Source organism: Paroedura picta, chromosome 3 (genome assembly GCF_049243985.1).
Source record: "Paroedura picta isolate Pp20150507F chromosome 3, Ppicta_v3.0, whole genome shotgun sequence".
Classification (NCBI taxonomy): Eukaryota; Metazoa; Chordata; class Lepidosauria; order Squamata; family Gekkonidae; genus Paroedura; species Paroedura picta.
Genome location: NC_135371.1, coordinates 155,350,802 through 155,375,518, shown reverse-complemented (window position 1 = coordinate 155,375,518; position 24,717 = coordinate 155,350,802). Strand labels below are relative to the sequence as shown.

The 24,717-nt window shown below is 47.5% G+C and overlaps 1 protein-coding gene across 2 annotated transcripts; it reads left to right on the top strand.

The window, feature by feature from the left end:
* The first annotated feature begins 5,010 nt into the window (after positions 1-5,010).
* PMEL (premelanosome protein) lies at positions 5,011-24,577 on the top strand. Of its 2 annotated transcripts, none has more exons than XM_077328812.1 (12): positions 5,011-5,276; positions 11,421-11,549; positions 11,689-11,835; positions 12,501-12,641; positions 12,980-13,141; positions 14,290-14,694; positions 17,411-18,130; positions 18,324-18,488; positions 19,702-19,795; positions 22,129-22,331; positions 22,901-22,991; positions 24,247-24,577. In XM_077328812.1, the coding sequence occupies exons 1-12, from the start codon at positions 5,210-5,212 to the stop codon at positions 24,404-24,406; spliced, it is 2,484 nt and encodes an 827-aa protein (XP_077184927.1). In that variant the 5' UTR covers positions 5,011-5,209; the 3' UTR covers positions 24,407-24,577. The 2 variants fall into 2 exon arrangements, with proteins under 2 accessions (XP_077184927.1, XP_077184928.1); XM_077328813.1 differs by having other exon boundaries at positions 5,012-5,276; positions 18,327-18,488.
* Positions 24,578-24,717: the final 140 nt, after the last annotated feature.

The following is a 24,717-nucleotide window of genomic DNA, read 5'->3' as shown; positions in this document are numbered from 1 at the left end:
CCGTCCCAAGCCCCTCCTCCTCTTCCTCCTGCCCCCCAACCGCTTCCCGCGTTCCTTTCGCCCCGCCTCCCCTTTCCTCCCATTGGCCCCGACGCACGTCCCGAAGCACGCCGAGGAAGGGCGGGAGGGAACGAAGGGCGCGGGAGGCTTCTTAAAGGGCCCCGGACTTTCCCCGCAGCAGTTGGGAAGGAAGGCCGATGTTTTGTTTTTATCTTTGGGGCGGACAAAGTCGAGGTCGGTTTGTAGGAAGTGCTTCGGCTTTCGCCTTCGTCAGTCGTCCCAATGATTTTCAGAATAACTATTATTCTGCCGAACAAAATTGGAGTCCAATAGACCCTTTAAGTTCAACAAAGATCTGCTGGCTTTGAAGGTGTCCCCTTTTTCTTAATAAAATCAGAGTCCAGTAGCACCTTTAAGACCAACAAAGATTTATTCAAGGCACGAGCTTTCGACCTCAGACTAAGCTTGCACTCGAAAGCTCACGCCCTGAATAAATCTTTGCTTGTCTTAAAGGTGCTACTGGACTCTGATTTTATTGTGCTACTTCAGACCAACACGGCTACTCTTTTGAATCTACCCTTTTTCTTAGTAAGTTTTGCATTTTACATTCTGCTGTTGGCCGTCTGAGATGAGAAATGCTTCGATTGACCGGCCACGCAGCCCTCTGCAGAGCTCCAGTCCAAGCCCAGAGTATCTCTGCTGCAGGGCTGCTTTGTGATTTTAGAGAAGGTGTTTTCAGACCTAGTTTAGTAGACTGGAGTGATGTGGGCCCTATTCTGTAATAGCTGTAACTTCCAGACAGTCTTCCAAGGGCAGCCTCGAGTGAAATGTGTTGCAGTAATCTGAGCTGGATGCTACCAGGGCATGCACCAGAGCGGGATGGTCTTCGCTGCCCAGGAAGGGCTGCAGCAGGCCCGCTAGCTGAATCTGATGAAAAGTACACCTGGCCACCGCTGCCACTGGTTTATCTAACAGGAAGCCTGGGGCCAGGAGCACCCGCAAGCTATGAGCCTGCTACCCCTTCACAGGGAATGCAATCCCATCCAGAACTTTGGATAACCCTTCCCCTTACCAGTAGCACCTCCATTTTGTCAAGATTAAATTTCAGCTTCTTAGCCCTCATCCGTTCCAAAATGGCCTCCAGGCACCTGGTCACAGTTTCCACCGCCTTGCTGTTTGCGTGAGATAGAGCCGAGTGTCATCTACATGTTGGTGGCCACTCTGCCCAAATCTCCAGATTAACTGTCCCAGTGACTTTACATAGATGCTGAAAAGAATGGGGGACAAGTTGGTCTCTTGGGGGACCTTGTAGGTCAAAGGCCATGAGACAGGATGCTAATCCCCCATCACCACAATCTGAATCCTACCCTCGAGGTAGGACCGGGACCACTACAAAACAGTACCTCCTGATCCCAGTGCTGAAAGACAATCCCAAAGGTCAGCATGATTAATTTGCTTTGGGTGACTCATATAAAGCTCCTCAGTTTTCAGTATGTGATGTAGTAGTTAGACTAGTGTCAAGAGTTGGTTTTGAGGAGTTTCTGTGAAGTGGTTCCCTTGCTGGGTGTTCCTGAGCAGTCATTCTCTCTCAGCCTAATTTACCTCATACAGTTGTGAGGGTGAAATTCCGTACACCATCCTCCGCTCCGTGGAGAAAAGACAGGATTGTTGTTATGTGCGAAGTCGTGTCCGACCCATCACGACCCCATGGACAATGATCCTCCAGGCCTTCCTGTCCTCTACCATTCCCCGGAGTCCATTTAAGTTTGCACCGACTGCTTCAGGGACTCCATCCAGCCACCTCATTCTCTGTCGTCCCCTTCTTCTTTTGCCCTCGATCGCTCCCAGCATTAGGCTCTTCTCCAGGGAGTCCTTCCTTCTCCTGAGGTGGCCAAAGTATTTGAGTTTCATCTTCAGAATCTGGCCTTCTAAAGAGCAGTCAGGGTTGATCTCCTCAAAGACAGGATATAATGTATTAAATAAAGGTACTGAGTAAGTTCATTTTATGAAGTTGTTTGTCCTGCACCCTTCCATATTATATACCTATCTACCTGACTAATTAATGAGCTCTTACACGTGCCTGTTCTGGATGAGCCCTGCAGTTCTAGGGAGGAATCTTAAAAAAAAAAACCCTCTCCGCAATGATTATGAAGTAGTTTATTAAAATTGGAAGCCACTCATCTCACTTCTGGAATTAATAGGGCGCCAGAAGACTCCCCCCACCCAGTGCAATCTGAGGAGAATGACAGCCCTCTACCCTTTAACTTCAGTGGGCAGAAAATTATAAACTCTTGATTAGGACTGCCCAGCAAAACACTGTGGAATTCAAGAGCAAATGTGCAGCCTGTGTGATAAAAGAGAATTATCATTATCCATACGCCAAACATTGGGGAGGAGATATACTCTATCCTCATAAATACCCTGTGATGTGCTTAAGCTGAGTGCTAGTCACTGACCCACAATTCCCCCATTACTTTCAGGACCAAAGCGAGCGGAGATCAACGCACCAGCAAGCCTTCATTTACCCAGCGAGGCTTCCCTGGTTGCAGTCCTTCCCCAGAGCTGTTTTAAGTCACCAAGCACCAAGCAACACACAGCCCCGTTTGCTGGTTTATTTTCCCTTTATTTTTAATTCTATTTTTGGCCAAAAATCGCACCCAAGGGGGGGGGGGTTTCACTCACGGGGAGCGTGGCAACGATGAAACGGCAGCTCAAACACCACCTGCTAGCTAGCTGGGTCTCTCCGTTGCAATGAATCAACGCAGATTCGTTGCAACGTGTTTTTTTTTAAACCTTCCTTAAAGGGAAAGGGGCTTTTGGGGAGCATGATAGCGGCTGCCCATTGGCTGCTTGACGGCCAGGGGTGGGACAAAGCTCGGCAGTATCGCTTCCTGGCTAGCGATTTTTGCCAAGACCGGAAACCTGTGGGAAACGATAGAAACGCAACTGGATTCCACTACAAAGGCAGGTATGCCTAACGACGAATTCCACTATTTAAAATGGCGTTTTTTTCGTTCCGCAACCAATTTGCTACATAGATCCTGGTGCGGAATGGCCCCATGAGTGCAAAAAGATTATATGGCCTTGCCTCCCTCCTACATCTTCAGGATGGATTTAGAATACCAATGTGAGGTTGCACCTTCTACTTCCTTCTTCCTTAGTCAAATCTGTTTCGCCTTTGTCCCCAACCTCTTAGACCGTCTTCAGGATTTTAAAAAAAATGTTCAAAATGGGAAGGCCAAAGATAAGTAAAGAATTGTGGGAGAATGTTATATGGAGACTCCTAAGAAATCTCTGGTTTGGATGCGAAGCCAGAACAAAACCTCCATGTTATAGCAGCCATTCTGAACAGGAATCCAAAACTCCATGGAACATTTGTGTTGTGTTGTGTTTCTAAAACCTCTCAGCTCCATTTGGACTATGAAGCTCAAACATACACATTTTCAGTTCTAAGGATTTTCTCTCCCTATGTTTTAGGTTTCTAACTGTGCCGTCCTAGAACCATACAATCATAGAGTTAGAAGGGGCCATATAGGCCATCTAGTCCAACCTCTTGCTGAATGCAGGATTAGTCTAAAGCAGGGGTAGTCAAATTGCAGCCCTCCAGTTGTCCATGGACTCCATGAGAATAATTTGTCCAGCAGTTGCTTAAAGACCACCATTGAGGGGGAGCTCACCACTTCCTTAGGCAGCTAGTTTCACTGAAGTATTCTGTGAATGTTTTTTCCTGATATCTAGCTAGTACTGTTCAACACAGAGTTTAAATCCATTACTGCAGGTCCTATTCCTCTGCTGCCAACAGGAACCGTTCCCTGCCCTCCTCTAAGTAACAACCTTTCAGATATTTAAAGAGAGCAGTCATGGCCCCTCTCAACCTCCTCTTCTCCAGACTGAACATCCAAGTCCCTCAGCCTTTCCTCGTAAGGTCCCCAGGCCCAGGATCACCCTCATCACTCTCCTCTGCACCCTCTCATTTTTGAAGTGAGGCCTCCAGAATTGCAGACAGTATTCTAGGTGCGGCTTGACCAATACTGCATACAGTGGGACAAAATCTTGCGATTTTGATATGATGCCTTTGTTGATACAGCTCAAGTCGGCATTTGCCTTCTTTACCGCTGCATCACGCTGCCTGCTCATATTTAGCTTACAGTTCACAAGTACCCCAAGATCTTGTTCATACACATTGCTACCCGGAAGTGTATCTCCCACCCAGTATGTGTGCTTCTAATTTTTGTGACCCAGATGTAGAACTCTGTACCTCTACTTATTGAATTGCATCTTGTTCCCATTTGCCCGCTTTCCCAGCATGTTCACATCTCGTTGAACTCTTAACTATCCTAATCAGATTTGCACCTTCGACGGGCCCAACTAGATGTGACGGTATCCCCGTATCAGATACGAGGACACCATCACATCTAGTGATGTTTGATCATTGACTGCAGGAGGTTTGGGACAGTGTTGCCCCTATTGGGATATAGCACTGTAAATATTATGGAATGTCATGTGAAGCAACAAAACATGCCCACCAGAAAAATGTGCCTGTGCATTGTAGTGATACATGCAGTCATATCCCTACAATAATCTTTGCTGTGAACTACTGCAAATATAAAAATCGGAGTCCAGTAGCACCTTTAAGACCAACAAAGATTTATTCAAGGTGTGAGCTTTCGCATGCTTAAAGGTGCAACTGGACTCTCATTTTACTGCAAATATTGTAATCCTATTCCATTATAAAGGTATCCTCCTGAACTAGTCAATAGCAGTAATGATAAAGTAACTGCAAACAGGAGAATGGGTTTGGAGGACAGTTGAGGTGCCCTGTAATCTCACCCCGATACCCTTTCATCAAGTTGCATAACTGGTAATTTCTCCGTCTCTTGTAATGACTCTAACAATCCTCCCGCTCCAACCTCCTTGAAGAGTTCTAGTGTTTGAGCTTGACCCATCCCTTTCCTTGGAATGCCAGCAAAAGTATGAAAGAACGAGAGGCCCCATTGTGTTCACAATACCAACTTGTGACTAGATCACCCACCCCATGGCTCCCCTTTACTAGAAGCAAGGGGAGGGGGAGAAAAGAAAGTGATTGATGCCTTCATGCCCAATAAGAGGAGGGTGTATGCAAATGAGACCCCTCTCATATAGCTAGTGGCTTCTCACTTCTCCTTTCTACTGCTGGACGTTCATCAGGCTACAAAGAACCGGGACGATAATGTCAAGGATCTGGTGCCTGTTAGCTGCAGCTTGGGTCCTTCTGGCTGCGGCTGCAGCCCAGCGCAGTAAGTACCGGCCAGTTTTTCTCTCCAGGTATAGATTTTTATAAAACCAGGTTGCAGTGCAATCCTAAACGGAGTTACACCCTTCTAAACCGGTTGACCTCAAAGATGTAAGTCTGCTTTTGGATTGTACCGTTTAATGTAACTGTTTTTGGATTGCACTATTTCATCTGCAGAAATATTCCTATCACCTATTAACCTTGATTCCTGAGTGCTGACATAGAATAAAGTGTTAGAATAAAGAATAGAACAAAGCTAAAGGTCCCTGAACCTCTCTGGCTATTTTGAAAATTCTTCTATACACTTGGCGTGACAGACTCTATGTAAGTTTTCCGTCACTCAGTGGCTTTGTCTTACAGGACAACCAAAGTGACGGCTGCAATCCTAAGCACATTTCCTAGGAAGTAAGCTCCACAACACTGTAGTACTTACTTCTGAGTAATCAAGCTTAGTACTGTCCTGTTAAGTTTCTAAATGCAGTCCTTGAAGACGTGAAAAGAAAAATCTCCATTGTGGGGAACATGTTTCCTGACTGATAAATGTTTTTCAGAGCCATTAATTCTACTAAGGTAACATGCTTAAGAATGGCTTGATTGTACTATACCGCTATATCAATGCATTGTAAAAGATCCACCCTTCCTGGGACAGGTCAACAGAGGATCTGTATATATTTTAATAGTATACTTATGCAGCTTTGCATTATATATTCCATCAAATGTTACCACAGTGGAAATTAACCAAGTAGAACCTCCGCTGTGGCTGTTTTGCACGTTTTCTTTCATTTTATCAAATCAATTATTAAAATTTTATTGACATTGCCCTGAGGCTGAACAGTTTTGTGAAGGCAAAAGGGCATTTTTCATGCATGGATTATGATGTTATATGTAAACCACCCAGAGCTGTATGGAAGGGCAGTATAAAAATCTAAAATAAATAAAATAAAAATATCTTCAACAGGTTTTAAACTGGCTCCAGATGCAAATGTTTTTAAAAAGCCACATTGGCTGCAATTTAATTAGGATTCTTCTTCCAAATTCTCTCCCATGTTAGTAGCATTCAAACGTGACCCCCCATACACACAGTGTGAAAAAAGTTCAGATGTTTTGGTACCATCACATACGGCAATTCGCTCAATGTATATTTTTTTCTGTAAGGTTCTCAAAAGAAACATCAACAGAAGGTCTGGACATCTTTTGCACCTCTTTTTTCTGAGGGGGGTGTCGTGGAGGGGTCCTCTGATCAATTTTATTCAGTATTTTCTTATTTCGCAAGGCACTTTTCACGCTATATGTGGACTGAAAGCGGCGTATATCATTCTCCTCTCTTCTATTTTATCCTCCCAAGAAGCCTGTAAGTCAGGGGTAGTCAACACTGGCAGGGGCTCATGGGAATTGTAGTCCACGGACATCTGGAAGACCACAGGTTGACTACCCCTGCTGGAAGGTAACTTAGGCTGAGAGTATAGGCTGAGAGGTCACAGAGCACTCTTCCATGGCAGAGCAGGGATTCGAACCTAGGTCTCCAGTGCTCTAACCACTACGATACACTAGCTTGAAGGAAAATTATTGTCTTTGGTTAAAAGCAGACTTCTATGAGATTAGATATGGAATCAGTTTCGGAGTCCACAAGCATGGATTAAAAGTCTGATGACTGAGTAGGTAGATACGTTGAAGACCTGCTTATTTAGTGGCAACTATTCTAACCTCAAGAGTTTCTACTGCTGTCTTAATGTTGTTCTAGTTTAAAACAACATTAAGACATTTGACAATTTCTTGGGATAGTGATTTTGGTTGGAGCGGTGCCACAAGAGATCTCTTGGTTATCTAAACACAGAAGTATAAGTCAACCTAATATGCAAAATTCTGCATTTTCAAGAAGAGGCGTTCTGAAGAACTCAAAAGAGTTCATCTACACTTATTATTTTGGTTAGTCTTAATAACAGGCATACACATGGCGTTTGTGTTTAGAGTGTGCTATGACCGACACAGCTACCTACTCCCCAGTAAGGGTTTCCAACCTCTGGATGGTACTTGGAGATCTTCTGATATTATAGTGGGTTTCCAAATGACCAAGATCAGTCCCCCTGGAGAAAATGGCTGCTTTGGAGGGTGGACTCTATAGCATTATACCCTGTTGAGGTCCCTCTTGTTCCCAAATCCCGCCCTCCCCAAACTCTACCCACAAATCTCCAGGTATTTCTTAACAGGGAGCTGGCAACCCTGACTCCAGCCATTGTCACTCAGTTCCAAACTGAACAAGCTTTATCTATGGCCCAAACATTTATGGGGCCGTTGACAAAGTCTACAGCAGGGGTAGTCAAACTGCGGCCCTCCAGATGTCCATGGATTACAATTCCCATGAGCCCCCTGCCAGCATTCGCTGGCAGGGGGCTCTTGGGAATTGTAGTCCATGGACATCTGGAGGGCCGCAGTTTGACTACCCCTGGCACAGTCTTGTTTCTTACTGCTATCTAGGAATGAGCTGTCATGACTTAATCTGCTCTGACAGCAAGCCGTAGATATAACCTGGATGTACCAGTGGGAAAAACATGCTACTTTGGATGGCAACCAATGAGGAACTGAAAGCACGCTTGGACCTAATGTAAAGGAAAGCCAGTTGCATTTATTTTGCTATTGTTCTAAAATCAGGTTCGATGCTAGAATAAGTGACGACTGGCAGGAACCCCTGTTTGAAGGCTCTCCCCCCCCCCACCTTCAGAAAAAGCCCCTCCCCAGCTTTGTGTTAATTGACGAGATGGATTAAGGCATAGTCAAGCATACACACACAAGTCCTTTGCCTGCCCTAGTAAATCCAAACCTCGTGGTGATCTGAATTTGAGGCTGAGCAGACAAGACTCCACTAATCCTTTTGTGGTGGCGCTTGCTGTCTGGGTTGTGGAATGTGCGTGTGTGTGTGTGTTTGTGTGTGCTTGACACACAAGAAGGCAAATGGTGGAGGATCTCTGCCCTGGGCACCAGATCCAATTATTGGGTTAGAGAGGACCAAAATTGGCTTATAAATTAAATCTGGTCAGCTTTTCATTCCTCCTAATTAACGGTGCTTGTGCATTCCTCGGCCAGATTAGAAACCACTTTTCATGCCCAGTTCTATTTTTTTGTTGCTAGGCTAAGCCTAGAACTAGTGCAAAATCACTGGCCAATGTAACGACTGCGACTGTACAATAATGTGAAAGAGATCCTAAGCCAGCTGTTTCATGGGTCGCTTCTGCAGAGGCGGCATGTCTAATTGGGCTGCGGGATCCGGGACGCGTGTTCAGATGCCTTGCTAGTTGCAGCAATGTTGAGCCTCCTTACGGTTATCCCTTCTGCTCCTTAATACAGGAAAGCGGGCAAAATGGCTTTTGGGAACAATCCTGGGAACTAAGCCCCCCGCCACCGTAGAAATCCCTAACTCCATGGTGGTCTCCTCCAACCTTTTTCCTAGTGTGACGTCACTGTTGTGCTTGGATTAGACAAACTTTGTGCTTGGATTAGACAAAATAGCTGGTTAGTTTGCCTTTCTCTTGAGGTTGTGTTGTTAGCTATTGTCTGCGTGGGAAGCCAGGTCTGTAGATAGACTCAGCCGCTCTGTCTATTAAGGAAATGCTTTTGTTGTAATGTGTCTCTCGTGTTCTCTTAGATTGGTGGTCAACAAGCAAAGGGATGTCACCACTGGAAATAGGATGGTGGATTGCTAGGACCACTAGGCTAGCGATGGACTATTTATTAGGCTAGTTATCTGGTTTTCTTCCTAGTGTCATTGAGGGAGATCCAGGGCAAGGCTCCCCGAACAGGCTCTTTTGTTGTCCTTGATGTGTTCTTGGTGATGACCCCTTGCATACAACTGTCCATTCCCTGAAGTGTATATTCTCATCTTTTCAGCTGCTTTGAGGATATAGTTGCTTCCAAGCCTTGCATGCCTATCTAGAGAATGATGTTCATCTTAAATCAGGTTTGGCCAAACTGTGGCTCTCCAGATGTCCATACTGGCAGGGGCTCATGGGAATTGTAGTCTGGAGATGTGGAGAGCCACAGTTTGGCCACCCCTGATCTAGATCTTGAAAGAGGGCATTGGGATGTTTCTTCACCAGTAGTGGTTTGGACTAGAATTGGGCCCATAAATCGCATGAGCAGGGTTAGTCTCTGAGGAAGTGTCCAGTCATGGAAGAATTGGCCTTGGACAGGTGACTGGAACTAACAAGGCAACTTACATGTACTAGATGTGGCTTAGATAGACAGGAGCATGTTGCCATGAGCTCATCTCTGTACTATTTCCACATTGCCTTTCTCTCAGTCTGGGTAACTGATTAAAGATTAAAAATCAAACAGACGTCCTGTGGGACCTTAAACGAACGCGATTTATTCCAGCCTTAGCGTTTGTGAGTCAGAGCTCATTTAATCTGAGAAGGTAAAGGAGTCACAGCAGGCTGAAATTCCTCTGGTAAGATCCAGGGACTTTTACAATCACCTCCCGTTTTATCTACAAAGCCTTGACGGGAACTGTTGAAAGTCCAAACAACATGCTCTAATTTGCAAAGACTAGTCCCCTTTTAGGGCTCTCCAGAGGATCCACATCCCCCTCTGTGTTATAGGTAGTAGATTTTCCTTACAGTTCTCTCTTCTTCACAGTCCCTCCCCCTCCATCTCTGTGGCAAGGAGCCCAGGGTTTTTCTACTCGGCTTCCAGGCTGGGCAACATGTGATGGCTCGGTCCTGCACAGTGCCGTGGGGCTTCCATCACATGGGGCTCAGAAGCCTTTGCCCAAGCTCTTTCATGTGACTCTCAGCTGAGGGCAGGGCTCTGTTCTGTGGGTTAAGAAGGCACAGACTACATAATCTACCTCTGGAGCCTCCAGTCTCCTGCCAGAGTTGAATGAAACTGAATTACCATAGAGGCAAAAGAAGAGCTGGTTGCATGATAAATCTAGGGTTACCAGACCACCCCCTGGTCACTGGGGGAGGTGGTTGGGGTAGCATGTCCTTCTACAGGTTGGGGAACTCCTGGAGATTTAGGAATGGAGCCTTTGGGGGACAGGGACCTCAGTAGGGTACAATGCCGTAGAGACCACCCTCCAAGCATCCATGTTCTCCAAGGGAACTGATCTCTGTAGTCTGGAGATGAGCAGAAAATCCAGGAGATCCCCAAACTGACCCAGAAGCTGGCAGCCCTAGATGATGCATTTGGGTTACAGCTTGATCCTATGTCTGGAAATCAGGATGGTGGTAGGTATGATGAACATATGTGGCTGATTAGGTCACAGAGGGAGGCTAAGGTGGACTGACGCGCTGCTTCTACAAACCACAAGGCTGCAGAGGCAAGAACCACAGGCCTTGCAACAAATCTCCCTTCAACACAGGAGTCCCATATTATTATTATATTCCCATCTGTGCGGGAAATCTAGAATGAAATATGCACAACTAACCATGTGAAGGAGGCATGGATAATCACTGAAAAAAGCAAGGTGAACCCACTATTATTACTTAACTAACTTCAAAGTCTGTTCCTAAGAATGGGCCTTGAAAGGGTCCCCTCCCCTGGCCCCCGGTCAGGCAGCATGTGGCTTTGGGCCGCAGCTTGCACCCGGATCAAGTGGGGTGGGTGGGGACTGGGCAGCTCGTTAGTAGGCCTGGGACAGAGCTCCTTAGCAGGCAGTCAGCAGGCTGGGAGGCCCTCGTTAGCAGGCCCAGCCTGGAAGGCCAAGAGGCCCTCGTTAGCAGGCCATCCACCACGACCCTTTGCCAGGGGCCCTCTCCCCTTACCTGCTGCTGGCTCCAGGCACTGAGGCGTGTCTGACAGCAAAGAGGCTAGAGTCCAAGGACAGAGGGCGGGAGCTGCAGGGGCAGAGCCAATCAGGGTGCAACCAGCTTTGCTATTCCAACTTGGACAGCCAGACACATGCCACCCCCCAGCCTGTTTCACAAATATATAGAGGAACCATGGATAAGGATATTTGTTCAAAGAAGTGCTGTAATGCTGCAGACGGCATGAGTTCTAGCCAAAGGGCATGTCATTTTGTGGAAGAAGATAAATGTATGGCGGGGGGGGGAGTGCAATGATCAGGCAAGGATTTTTGGGACATTGGTACCCAAGACTGATCCATCTTTGTCTGTGAAACATTGAAGGCTATGAGATTCTCTCTTCCCTTTAGGAGCCAGTAGCAAGAACAACCGATGGGGAGAAAATGGGAGCCACAAGCACTCGCCCTACAAGACCTGGAATTCCCGATTGTACCCGCGGTGGAAAGAGGGAGACCCAAGGCAGAGGGACTGCTGGCGAGGTGTGGGTTTTATTTGAACAGCAGGTTGTGGTTCCACATGAGAAGGGGGAGCTGTGAGTTGAATGGCAGAGGCCTTAGCAGTGGTGGTGGGACTCCAGGCTTCTGTGGCATTTTTAGCCCCTTTCTTTTTCCTTTTCAGGAGGCCATGTGTCATTTGACATCAGCAATGACGCCCCGACCATAACAGGTGCCAAGGCCACGTTCAGCATCTCTCTGAGGTTCCCTCACAATCAGACAGTGCTTCCGGATGGGCACATAGTGTGGAACCAGAACTGCACCATAAATGGTGAGGAGGAGGCTTCTATGATGCATCTGTATCCTGCTAAAGCTCCCGTAGAACTAAAGTTACTACTTTCCAGAAGCTTTATGTACTATCTTTATGTAGCTTTATGTACTACCTTTACATAGCTGTAAATTTCCAGCATTCTGCAGCGGGTTGGACTCAGGGGTAGTCAAACTGCGGCCCTCCAGATGTCCATGGACTACAATTCCCATGAGCCCCTGCCAGCGAATGCTGGCAGGGGCTCATGGGAATTGGAGTCCATGGACATCTGGTGGGCCGCGGTTTGACTACCCTTGGTCTAGATGATCCTAGAGATCCCTTCTAATTCTATGATTCTAGGCTACTTTCTACCTCTGCTGACCCATTGCTAATACTGAATCAATGGTTTTAATTTCTGCTGGTGTAAACTCAGCATATATATCAGGAACGTTAGTGCTGCTGTTTTATGAACTCAGGTATTTTTTTAAATCCAAGAACTACTGCTTAATTTTTTTCTGCATGTTTTATATGGGTGGTTTTCGTTTTATTAGAGGTAATATTTTTACGGCTGCTGGAATGTAGCCTCAAGAACTGTTATTTGAGAGTTTAGGAAATAGCTTGTTTAAAATGATAAACAAAGAATGCTGGCTCCTAATTGCCCCGCCCTTCTTTCTATCACTGCCTTCCAGGTAGCCATGTCATGCAGGGAGACCCCGTTTTCCCTGACCAGGAATTTGAAATGTCTGACAGGTTCTTTCCCGATGGGCAGCCCTTTCCACCAAGCAATCGGGGCGGCCGGGGCAAATTTGTCTATGTCTGGCAGACCTGGGGTAAGTGTTTGTTCTTTGACCCCTTAGGGTTACCAATAGATTGGGAAATTCCTATAGATTTGGGGAGTGGCGGTTGAGTGAGGAAGGGAGATTAGCAGGATGTAATGCCACAGAGTTCACTCCCCCCTACAAAGCAGCCATTTTCTCCAGGGGAATCGACATCTAGATATCAGTTGTAATCCTGAGAGAGTCCAGTTTACACAGGGTGGTTGGCAAGTCTAGTAAAAAAGGAAAAGGGTTCCTGATTTCAACTTAATTTTTCTTTTGAGCGATGGCAGCAACCTGGTCCCCTTCCCCACACAAGCAGTATTTTGTTCTAGAAAGTTCCCTCCTCACAGGGCACTACTGGCAAGTCGAGGATGGTCCCTCATCCCTGCTGACTATCGATACTGACGATGTACCACTGGGCTCCTACACCATGGATGTGCAGGTCTACCACTATCGGGGACGGGAAAAATTCATCCCTATTGGGGGCACTTCATCTCAGTTCAGCATCACTGGTAAGACTGAAGAGATGGACTGTACATTGGGGAGACAGTCAGCGAGAGCCAGCTTGGTGTAGTGGTTAGGAGTGCGGACTTCTAATCTGGCATGGCAGGTTTGATTCCCTGTTCCCCCACATGCAGCTAGCTGGGTAACCTTGGATTTGCCACAGCACTGATAAAGCTCTTCTGACTGAGCAGTGATATCAGGGCTCTCTCAGCCTCCCCTCCCTCACAGGGTGTCTGTTGATGGGAGAGGAAAGGGAAGGCAGTAATATCAGGGCTCTCTCAGCCTCACCTCCCTCACAGGGTGTCTGTTGTGGGGAGAGGAAAGGGGAGGCAGTAATATCAGGGCTCTCTCAGCCTCCCCTCCCTCACAGGGTGTCTGTTGTGGGGAGAGGAAAGGGAAGGCAGTAATATCAGGGCTCTCTCAGCCTCCCCTCCCTCACAGGGTGTCTGTTGTGGGGAGAGGAAAGGGGAGGCAGTAATATCAGGGCTCTCTCAGCCTCCCCTCCCTCACAGGGTGTCTGTTGTGGGGAGAGGAAAGGGGAGGCAGTAATATCAGGGCTCTCTCAGCCTCCCCTCCCTCACAGGGTGTCTGTTGTGGGGAGAGGAAAGGGGAGGCAGTAATATCAGGGCTCTCTCAGCCTCCCCTCCCTCACAGGGTGTCTGTTGTGGGGAGAGGAAAGGGAAGGCAGTAATAGCAGGGCTCTCTCAGCCTCCCCTCCCTCACAGGGTGTCTGTTGTGGGGAGAGGAAAGGGAAGGCGAATGAAAGCCACTGAGACTCCTTCTGGGAGAGAAAAGTGCCATATAAGAACCAATTCTTCTTCTTCTTCACCATGAGTCAGTGAGGGAGGGAGGGGTGGCAAGGTACAGCATGATTTTGTCACATCTCAGAAGTTAGTCAAGTGGATACTCGGACAGGAGACTAACAAGGATGAGTCTGCAGAGGGAGGCAATGGCAAAAACCACCTCTGCCTCTCGCTTGCCCTGAAAGCCCCTTGCTGTGGTTGCCGTAAGGCAGCAGCTTGAAGGCACTTTACCCACACAGGCCAATGAGGGGTAGGGGCTGGATGAGGGGGGAGCCATGGACAATTCTTGGTCTCAGGTTTACAGCACCTACCCTCTCTAAGCTTCCACATCCCTTATTTGCTCCCTTTTCCAGATCAGATCCCATTCAACGTGGACATTGCACAGGTGATGGATGTAGATGGGACGGACGGCCGCTTTGTGCGAAACCGGGCCATTTCCTTTGGCGTACGGCTCCATGACCCCAGCAAATACCTGAGTGACGCCGACATCTCCTACTCCTGGGATTTTGGAGATGAGAGCGGGACGCTGATTTCCCGGGCATCCCTGGTTACCCACACTTACCTTGCCGCTGGGACCTTCAACCCCCGTGTGGTGATCCAGGCCGCCATCCCCATGGCCTCTTGTGGAAGCAGCACCTCAGAAGGGCCAGTCGTTGTCCCCACAACAAATCCAATGGGCAGCACCGTTCAGGCCACCAGCGCCTTCCCCACCCTCAGCAGCCTAAGTGGGGCGAGCTCTGACGGGATCCAGACTGTGGGTAAGAGCCAGGTGTCCCTCTTTGCTAGCTGCCCTGGGCCCATTCCACACAATTTAGATAATGTGCTTTCAGTGCACTTTAGAAGCAGATTTTCCTTTCCTGCACAGGAAAATCCAGCGGCAAAAGCACACTGAAAGTGCATTATCCTATGTGTGCAGACTAGGTCCTGGTCAGCATCACCATTGGTTTTTTTTTTCTTTGAAAATTGAAACCAAGTCCTGTATTGAAAACAAACAAATCTGTACAGGGCATAATTCATTTGCTTTCCAGAATTTTCAGGAAGAAAAATTAAACCATTTTCTATGAAGACAGGAACAGCATAAGGCCAATAGAGCAGGGGTAGTCAACCTGTGGCCCTCCAGATGTTCATGAGCTACAGTTCCCATGAGCTCCTGCCAGCGTTTGCTGGCAGGGGCTCATGGGCGTTGTAGTCCATGCACATCTGGAGGGCCACAGGTTGTGACTACCCCTGCGATAAGAGTATATAGTGTGGTGATTTGCTTACTGTGTTTCAAGACAGCTTAGAGTTCTCCCAGGGCTTTCTTGACAAAATGATAATCTTCCTTGAGTGACACCTTGCACACCATTATGGTCCCCCTTGCAATGCACGGTAGTGGGTGTACTCCAGAGTTCACCCTCAGTTTGCACAGGTCAAGATTTGCTGTAAATACCCTAGAGCAGGGGTAGTCAAACTGCAGCCCTCCAGATGTTCATGGACTACAATTCCCATGAGCCCCCTGCCAGCGAATGCTGGCAGGGGGCTCATGGGAATTGTAGTTCATGAACATCTGGACGGCCGCAGTTTGACTACCCCTGCCCTAGAATGTGCCCCATAATCCTTATCAGTGTGCAGGGTCTCTCCTAATACACATAGCTGCAGCTATGGTTCCTTAAAAGGAAGAAGTTTGAAAACTACCAGAAGAGTAGAACAAAATTTGAGTCCAGAGGCACGTTTAAGACCAACAAAGTTTAATTCTAGGTATAAGCTTTTGTGCCTGCCCAGAATTATACCCAGAATTAAACTGTGTTGGTCTTAAAGGTGCCACTGGTCCCAAACTTTGTTCTGTTGCTTCAGACCAACACAGCTACCCAACTGAGTCTATTAGAAGAGAGCCAGCGTGGTGTAGTGGTTAGGAGTGTGGACTTCTAATCTGGTGAGCTGGGTTTGATTCCCTGCTCCCCCACGTGCAGCCAGCTGGGTGACCTTGGGCTCACCCACAGCACTGATAAAGCTGTTCTGACCATAAAATTAGGGCTCTTTCAGCCTCACCTCCCTCACAGGGTATCTGTTGTGGGGAGAAGAAAGGGAAGCCACTTGGAGACTCCTTCTGATAGAGAAAAGCGGCATGTAATAACCATCTCTTCTTCTTCTTCTAAATATTTCTGTCCCAAATTTATTTATTTATTGGATTTATATAACTGCCCTCCCAGCACAGCTGGCTCAGGGCAGTTTACGACATTTAACATCACTTAATTCAGAATAAACATCTTAATAACAGTAAACCAATCAAATCAATATAAAAACATAAGTCGACCCTCCATTTAATATCTTGCCCCGGAATCACTTCTCACATTCGGGGGTGTGGGTGTATTTATACAGAGGATGTCGGGTCTTGAAAGAATTTCCATTAATGAAGAGCTTATGAAGATTCTTTCAGTCTCAGGATTCTGTTTGATTAATTCTAAGGTAAATAATATATCCAGACATGTTAGAAAGAATATATTCCCCCCTAACGGAACCCATGCTTTCGTTCCAGCTCTCGAGTCTGAAAAAGCGTGTCTTGTATTGCCCGTCTTATCTGTTCTGGGCAGTAGCCAGGAGGGTCTTTCTGGGCAGCCTGGCTCTGGAGCAGAAGGACTAGAGTACAAGAACGCAAGCCAGAGCACGAGGCTTGAAGCTCAGCTAGATTCTCCTCTGATCACTAGTCTTAGATAGGGCAACAGGGGAGCAGTCCAACCGGTTCATGAGTAGGGCTGCCAAGTTCAGTCTAGAAATTTTCTGGAGATTTTTGGGGTTGGGAAAGGGAGGGACTTCAGTGGTGTACAATGCTACATAATCCACCTTCCAAATCAGCCCCCTTTTCCAGAAGAACTGATCTCTGTAGCCTGGAGAGCTGTCATAATTCTAGGAGATCCCCAGCCACCGCTTCAAAGCTGGGCAACCCTACTCAAGAGGCAGCACAAGGCTCAGCTGGAATCAGAGTCCTGCAAAGGGTTGTGTCATTGGAACCAAAATCTGGCCAAAGAACTGAAACATGGTTTGAAAATCTGACAATATGCTTCCCTACAGGCCTGTCATCTACTAGCCCAGCCCATCAGCCCAGTAGTTGTCTCTGCTTCTGGGACATCTGCTGGGGCTCCTGGTGGCAAGGTCTCAACTGCAGGTTCTTTGCACAAAGTCTGATGAGTTGGGGACTCCACTGCTTGCAATGGTAGGGTCTGCCTGTAGATCTTTTGCACATGACCCTGGGAACCATGAGCTCTAGGTCTGAGGAAACCTCTGTGATGCTGGGAAATCCCTGAGCCTTAGACAGGACCCCTGCCTCTTTCTGCAGCTCACCTAAGTCTTCTGATGAGTTTGAGCCTGGTTCAGTGGCAGGCAAGGCCAACATCTTTGAGTGACCAGCCTGGGAAAAAAGGATATCAAGACCCTACAAGGCTTAGAAGGTTTTCTGTTTTCCTACATTCGCTCTTCCTTTCCTTTTTGCACTTCTAGCCCCAGCATCTGGAACTCCAGCACCCTCGAATGAACAACAGCCTGAACCAGAAGATACAGGGGCAGCATCCTTAGTCACTGGGGGGCCCGCTACCATAGCCAGTGATGCGCCTGAAGGGCCCGCTACCATAGCCAGTGATGTGGTTGAAGGGCCCGCTACCATAGCCGGTGATGTGCCTGAAGGGCCCGCTACTATAGCCAGTGATGCGCCTGAAGGACCCGCTACCATAGCCAGTGATGTGGTTGAAGGGCCCGCTACCATAGCCAGTGATGTGCCTGAAGGGCCCGCTACCATAGCCGGTGATGCGCCTGAAGGACCCGCTACCATAGCCGGCGATGCACCTGAAGGACTTGCTACCATAGCCGGTGATGCGCCTGAAGGGCCTGCTACCATAGCCAGTGTTGTGCCTGAAGGACCCGCTACCATAGCCAGTGATGCACCTGAAGGGGCAGACTTGACTGCAGCATCCTTGGAACCCATGAATGTTGTCTCTGCCACTTCTGCTGAAGACACATCAGCCACCACAGATCCCCTATCAGTGTCTACTATGGTGCCAGGATCTCTACCTGGCTCCGCGGCTCCTGCTTCATCCACAGTGACTCCTGAGGATGACCCTGATGCTATAGAACCCACTGAATCCCCAGTGCTACCTACAAGTGTGCCTCCATCAGATACGCTCTCTAGTGTGGCCGACACCCCTGCCTCCCCAGTGACACAAGGTGGGTCAAGCAGGAGATACCTGGTCCCTCTGGAACTTAACACAGCAGGGACACATGCTGCCGTTTGGGATTGTGGGGGAAGAGAGATGGGAAAGTGTGCTTATGTGCATTCAGAACAGGCTTATTTATTTATTCATATTTCTATTTCGCCCTTCCCTACATTTATCTCCATAAATGTCCAATTGCTTCTCAGCAGATCCTACGGAAGACACCGCAACCATTGATCCGACTGTATCTGGGTTGGTTGACACCGACACAGTTACAACGAACGTGGTCCAGGTGTTGGTAAAACGGCAGGCGCCATCTAGTTGTCTCCTCTACCGTTATGGGACCTTTGCCACTGATCTGGATGTTGTCCGTGAGTCTTGGAGATGGTGTGGTTGGGAGAGGGGTTCGGAGTTACTTGGAGTAGCGCAAAGGCTACAGAAGTGATTGTTATCCCCTTCATGCTATTTCAGCTTGATTGTAAGTCAAGAAAGAAGTAATTAGGTAGATTAAACCCACACAGCCCCACATTTACTAATACAACTCTTTGGTCATTAGAAAATAATAACAACACAACGAGAAGCTGTGCAAAATCGTGCCAATAGCCCATCCGGTCCAACAACCTGTGTCAAACAGAGGCCAAAACCCAGGCATCATCAGGATGTCCACCAGTGGGGCCAAAACTCCAGAAGTCTTCCTACTAAGACCCCTCGAAGCACCAAGAATACAGAGCATCCCTGCCCTAGACATAGCATTCCATCTATACCTTGTGATTAAGAGCCATGGATGGACCTCTGCTCCATATGTTCATCCTATCCCCTCTTGAAGAGGTCTATACTTGAAGCTGCCACCACTTCCTGCAGCAGTGGATTTCCGGTGTTAATTACTCATTGGATGAAGAAGTACTTCCTTTTACCTGCTCTAAACTTACTTATCAATTCCATTGAGTACCCAGGAATTCTTGTATTGTGAGAGAGAAAGGTACTTCTTTCTCTACCTTCTCTATCTGACATAATTTTGTAAACCTCCATCATGTGACCCCTCAGTCATAGTTTCTCCAAGCTAGCCAGCCCTAACCTACTCAACCTTTCTTCATAGGTAAAGGGTTCCAACCCCTTAATCATTGTAGTTGCCCTTTTCTGCACCTTATCCCATGTTATCTTATTTGAGGTGCGGTGAACTGAACTGTACACAGTATTCCTAATGATACCGCACCATCAATTTATACACAGGCATTTTGATACTAGTTGATTTGTCTTCAATTCCCTTCTGAATAATCCCTTTTCAGTGAGTTATCTACCATGACTCCAAGATCTCTCTCCATCAATGTGTTTTTATAGTTAGGATTTTTTGGCTCTGATGTGCATTGCTTTTTACTTGCCCCATGTTGAACCTGATTTGCTATATTGATGCTGACTCGTCCAGCCTTGGCAGATCCCTCTGGAGCACCTCACAGTCCTCCCTGGTTTTCACCGCCCTGAACTACTTTGTGTCCCCTGCAGACTTAGCTACTTCGTTGCTGGCTCCCAGCTCCAAATCATTAATGAACAAGTTTAAAGGCTCATTGTCATTCTCTTTTGCTGCAGAGGGGATCGAGAGTGTGGAGATTGTGCAGGTGGTGTCGCTGACACCAAGCGTCTCTGAAAACACAGTAGATCTTACGGTGACCTGCCAAGGAAGGTAAGGATGCCCTAGGCCACTGGTTTTCAACCGTCCTAATGCTGCAGCCCTTTAAAACAGTTCCTCATGTTGTGGTGACCCTCAAGCATAAAAGTATGCAAGTGTTCTATCACAGGAATTAAACCCAAGCTGACCAATGGCGCGAAGATCCATTGTTCATGATTGCATATCAATTGTTTTTTTCCCGGGTTCCTCAGTTCAGTTCTGCCTCTTGTCCCACCATGCCGATCTTGCTCTTTTCCACTGCTCCAGACAGATGAATGCTCTATCTTGATCTACCCCCACAAGGCTGTTGTGTTGATGACTCCCCTCCCCAGGTCAAGCTGCTTGCCCTGCCATGATCCCTGTGAAAGGGTCATTCAACCCCCAAAAGGGTCCTGACCCCCAGGTTGAGAACCCCTGCTCTACGAAGACTCTTCAGCTTTACTCACATTGATTCCTGTACCCTGCATCAACGAATAATGATAGTAGGAAAACTGACCAATGGAAGATACTTATGTGTGGCAGAGACAGATCATTATGGGGGAGTGGGTAACTGTGTAGCAGCAAAACGAGACTGGGGTCACTTTAAAGTTGAACCAAGTTGCTTTAGGATGCTGAGGCTGATCCTGTGTTGAGCAGGGGGTTGGACTAGATTACCTGTATGGCCCCTTCCAACTCTATGATTATATGATTCAAACACATCCCAGTGTAAGCTTTTCCTGAATCAGAACTTGCTTCAACAGATGCATCCGACTTGTGGCATCCAATGCTGGAATTAATTTTGTTAGTCCTTGAGGCACCACTGGGCTCTTGTTTTATTTGAGATACACTTCCTCTCATTGGGATTTGGTAGTTCTTTCTCCCATGCTGTTTCTGCTAGTCCACCTGTGAGGGAAGGGGAGGGCTTCCTATCTTGCACAATTGTCAGAGCCCACAGAGATCAACCTTAAAAGTCTTTCTAGAGAATGACAATGGCACACTGGTGTGTTTTTTGTAGGTGGTGGGAATGTTGTTCCTGAAGACAGCACTTTTGTCCTAAGGACACAGCATTTCCCCAACTGCTAGAACTGCAGCATATTGTCTATTAATGTGCAATACTCACCTATGTGAAATGTGATTGCATAAGAATCACAAACGATCATTGGATAGTACCTGTGATGTCATTCACAATCAGTCCCTAGCTTTTAATGGCTGCTGTATTTTGTCACCTTTTCAGTTTAGCCATTTATTTCACATACATTGGAAAACTGAGGATTGGATTGCTCCCTTCTTGAGTGATTAAATGTGAGAGACAGGGTTGCAGAACTTCTGGTAGAGGTGAGGGTCCCTTGTTGCTTGGCCCTGTCCCCCAGCTGCCAGTCAGCTGGCTGGCAAGGAAACCTACCAGCAAAAAGAGGGAGACACAGGCCACATGGCTGATGTCACACAGTATGTGACATCATCATGCCAACATCTAGGTGATGCTGATATCTGGGGCAAAACTCTATGGTAGAAGCCCTTTTTACCCAAATACCAGAGCATTACCCAGACATTGCTAGTGTGATGTCACTTCCTGTGGAACGCTAACAACATGACCTGGGCTTTCCTTTTTTTCCTGGTAAATCTCCTGGCAGTTGCCAGGAGGGACCTGGCAACCCTAATGAGAAAAAGAAGGGTGATTTTGCTCCTATGTCCCCTCCTGTTAGTCCACACTCAACTATCCTGGGGCCAGAAGAATCTTGGAGTTCCCTTTCTAACCCAGTCATACTTTAGGATAGCTGCTCAAAGGTGCCCAATAAGTTTACTCTGGACCAGTCATTTCAAAAGTCTGGATTAAAAGGGATCTTAAGTGCCAACGAACAGCCAGTATAATTATGACCTCCTTGCTAGCTTAGCAAAATAACAAAAACTAAGGATTGAGTTTCCTTTCCCACCTCAATCAACCACTATAGCCACCCCTCTTTCCCTGTGATGTTAGGATTTAATTGTCCAATCGCCATGGAGTTATCCTTCCATTACATAGCCAACCAAAGTTCACATTGAACCAACTAAATCCTGTGGGAGTCAGTACAAGGACAGAAGGGAGGACTGCGTGGCCAAGATTTCAGAGGCCAGAGAAACCAGTCCCTAGGGACTTCCAGTCTCTCGTTCCTTAACAGTGGCTCAAGTATGTGAGAACTCTGAGATGAAGATAGAGAGGAATGCAAGGAAATCAGAACCGAGTTGTCGGCTGATTTGTGTTTTCTCACACACAATAAACTAAGGAGTGGAGAAAGGAAAGACACAATGAAACTGGGCTGACATTACAGTAAGGCGGAAGTCAGAGTGCTCTTCCCCTAACATTGGGATCGATGTCCTTGTCCCGTTTGCAGCTTCCCTGAAGAAGTGTGCACGACCATCGCAGATGCCGAGTGCCTGACAGCCCAACAGACTGTGTGCAACCCGGTCCAGCCCAGCCCTGACTGCCAGTTGGTTTTGCGCCAGGTCTTCAACCAGTCCGGCCTTTACTGTGTCAACGTCTCACTGGCTGATGCCAATAGCCTCGCTGTGGCCAGCACCCAAGTCAGCATCCAGGGTAAGGCCTGAACTTTTCAGGGGCTCAGCACTATCCTTAAAGCTCCTGGGAGGAAAGAAAAGTCTCCTTTGGTCTCTTTCCGTAGAATGAGCGCTGTTGCAGCTGCCTATCCTAACCCCTACTGTTCTTACCGCCACAAGAGCCAGTGTGGTGCAGTGGTTAGAGTGTTGGACTAAGGATCGGAGACCCTCTGGTTTGAATCCACACTCAGCCCTTGAAAGCTCTCTGGGAGACCTTGGGCCAGTCACAGCCTCCCAGCCTCCCAAGACTGTTGTGAGGATCAACTGGAGGAGAGGAGAACAATGTTTGATATTTTGGTTTCCCCCTGGGCAGAAAGGTGGGATATAAATGAATAACTTGAATAGCAAGATGGTCCCTTCATGTCCTCTGCTCTTAGAAAGTAAGTATTTGGAGGAGATGCTAGACTGAGGCACTGAATTTCCATTATTTTCTGGAGGAAATGTATATATCGTATCCAGCCCTGTCTGTCTGTGACCTCTGTGACTTTGCTCAGCCCTTGGAAACGGAATGGAAACCAACCAGTACCTCCTTCTCCTTTTCTCCTGCAGCGGGAAGAGCTCCAGCCTCAGCCCAAATGACCTTAGTAGTTGGCGTAGTGCTGGTTGCTGGTCTCATAGGTGCTGTCGCCTATACCTACAGGTGAGTCTCTGACTAGGCCCTCTGAGTACAGCTAGTCTGAGTCAGGAGCAAGAGTATCATCTCTGAAGTTAGTGACGTGACACGGAGGAGTCTGGTTTTCATCTGGCCCAGCACTGGTGTCTTTGAGCTGGAGATACCAAGGACTGAACTTGGGACCCTAAGCATGTGCTTTGCCACCAAGCGATTGGCCGTCTTCTTGCCCAGTACATATCCCTTCTCCTCTCTGAGGAAACCACTGTAAAGAGATAAGGCAACTACCACACAGAGGTAAGGCCAGCCAGAGCAGCAGTGACATAACGAATACAGCCCCTGTTCCCATAAATATCCCATTATCATATGGTTATATATGCAGGGAGACCATTGGTCAGCAGAGGTCTGCCACATCACCTACTGCTTGATCATTTCAAACTGGACATGTTGGGAATTGAACCTCGGACCTTTTGCATGCAAAGCAGGTGCTCCGCCACTAAACCAGATTTTGTCAACCAGGGTTTCATGAAATCCTGGGACCTCTTGATGGCCCTGGAAGGGTTTTCCAAATGAGTGGGAGTTGACTAATTTTTAATATATATATAATTGTTATAAACATTTATCAGGTGATATGACCATATATGGTTGTGCTGACCTGCCCGCCCCTTCCTGAAATGGCCAATGATGGGCCTGGAGGGGGTGGGAAGGAGCGGGCCCCCTGGGGTGGGAGTTGTATACAGCTAGGGTTCTCAGCCATATTCTGCACGATCTCACCATTTCTGGGGGTTCTCAAAGCCTGAAGAATGTTTCAGGGTTTCTCAATATAAAATAGTTAAGGCTGCATTGTGAAATCAGAAAGCTCCCAACTGAAATGGTGATTGGGACCAAAGCTTGTAGGCGGATGATCCGCCTGCTCCTTAAAGCTCTAAAAAAAAAAAAAAGCAAATTTCTACCCCTACCACCTTCCTCCTTACATTCACACTTATTTTTATCCTATGATAACCCCCTCCCCTTAACCACTGCTCATTGCCCATCAGCTCCAGTCTTAATTTTGGCATGTGATCTCAACCTTAAGAAGTCTTAACCAACAGTTCGCCAGTGTTCAGTCCGCCGTAGTACAGTTTGCAGGGTAGAAGAGTATCTACCAGCTGGATGCCCCTATCCCTTGGAATGGTTACCATTCTAAATTCAGAGTATCAGAAAGCAGAGGAAAGATATTGCGGGGGGGGGGGGGGGAAGGCTCTCATCCATCTCGGGTTTTTAACAAATTTCCCCCTAATTACAGGCGAGTCAAATATACCCCGCTGCGCACCGTGACGTCTGCCGGCACTTCGTCCAGGAAATGGCTGCCTAGCCGTACCAGCGTGCGCCTCTTCCTACGCCAAGCTTTTGGGAAGGGGGCCAGTGGGGAAAGCAGCCCACTGCTGAGTGGGAATGTCGTCTAAAATCGGAGATGCCTGCTGAGGGACCTCCCAAAGCCTCGTCAGCGGCTGCTGTCTGTGGAGCCTGCACTGAGACAGGGGACCTTGGTGTCTGCCCTTTCCAGCACTGTTACTTCTTTTTTTTTTTAAAAAAAAAATTCCAGCTAAGTAAACGCCCCGGGGGCTCCTTGATGTGACCCTCTCAGTGCCTGCCTGGGTGGGAGTGATTCAGGAAGGGAGCTTTGCGATCCTTTTGACCGACATTTCCTTTTATACAATTCAGCCGGTGCGGCTGCAGGTTCTAAGGGGGAGGGACAGTGCTGGGAAGGCTATTA

Bases quoted from the DNA above. Each gene is read 5' to 3' on its own strand.
- PMEL (XM_077328812.1), top strand. From the start codon at position 5,210: ATGTCAAGGATCTGGTGCCTGTTAGCTGCAGCTTGGGTCCTTCTGGCT. The intron at 11,550-11,688 runs GTGTGGGTTTTA...TTTCCTTTTCAG, and splicing joins GCAGAGGGACTGCTGGCGAG to GAGGCCATGTGTCATTTGAC. The intron at 13,142-14,289 runs GTAAGACTGAAG...TCCCTTTTCCAG, and splicing joins ATCTCAGTTCAGCATCACTG to ATCAGATCCCATTCAACGTG.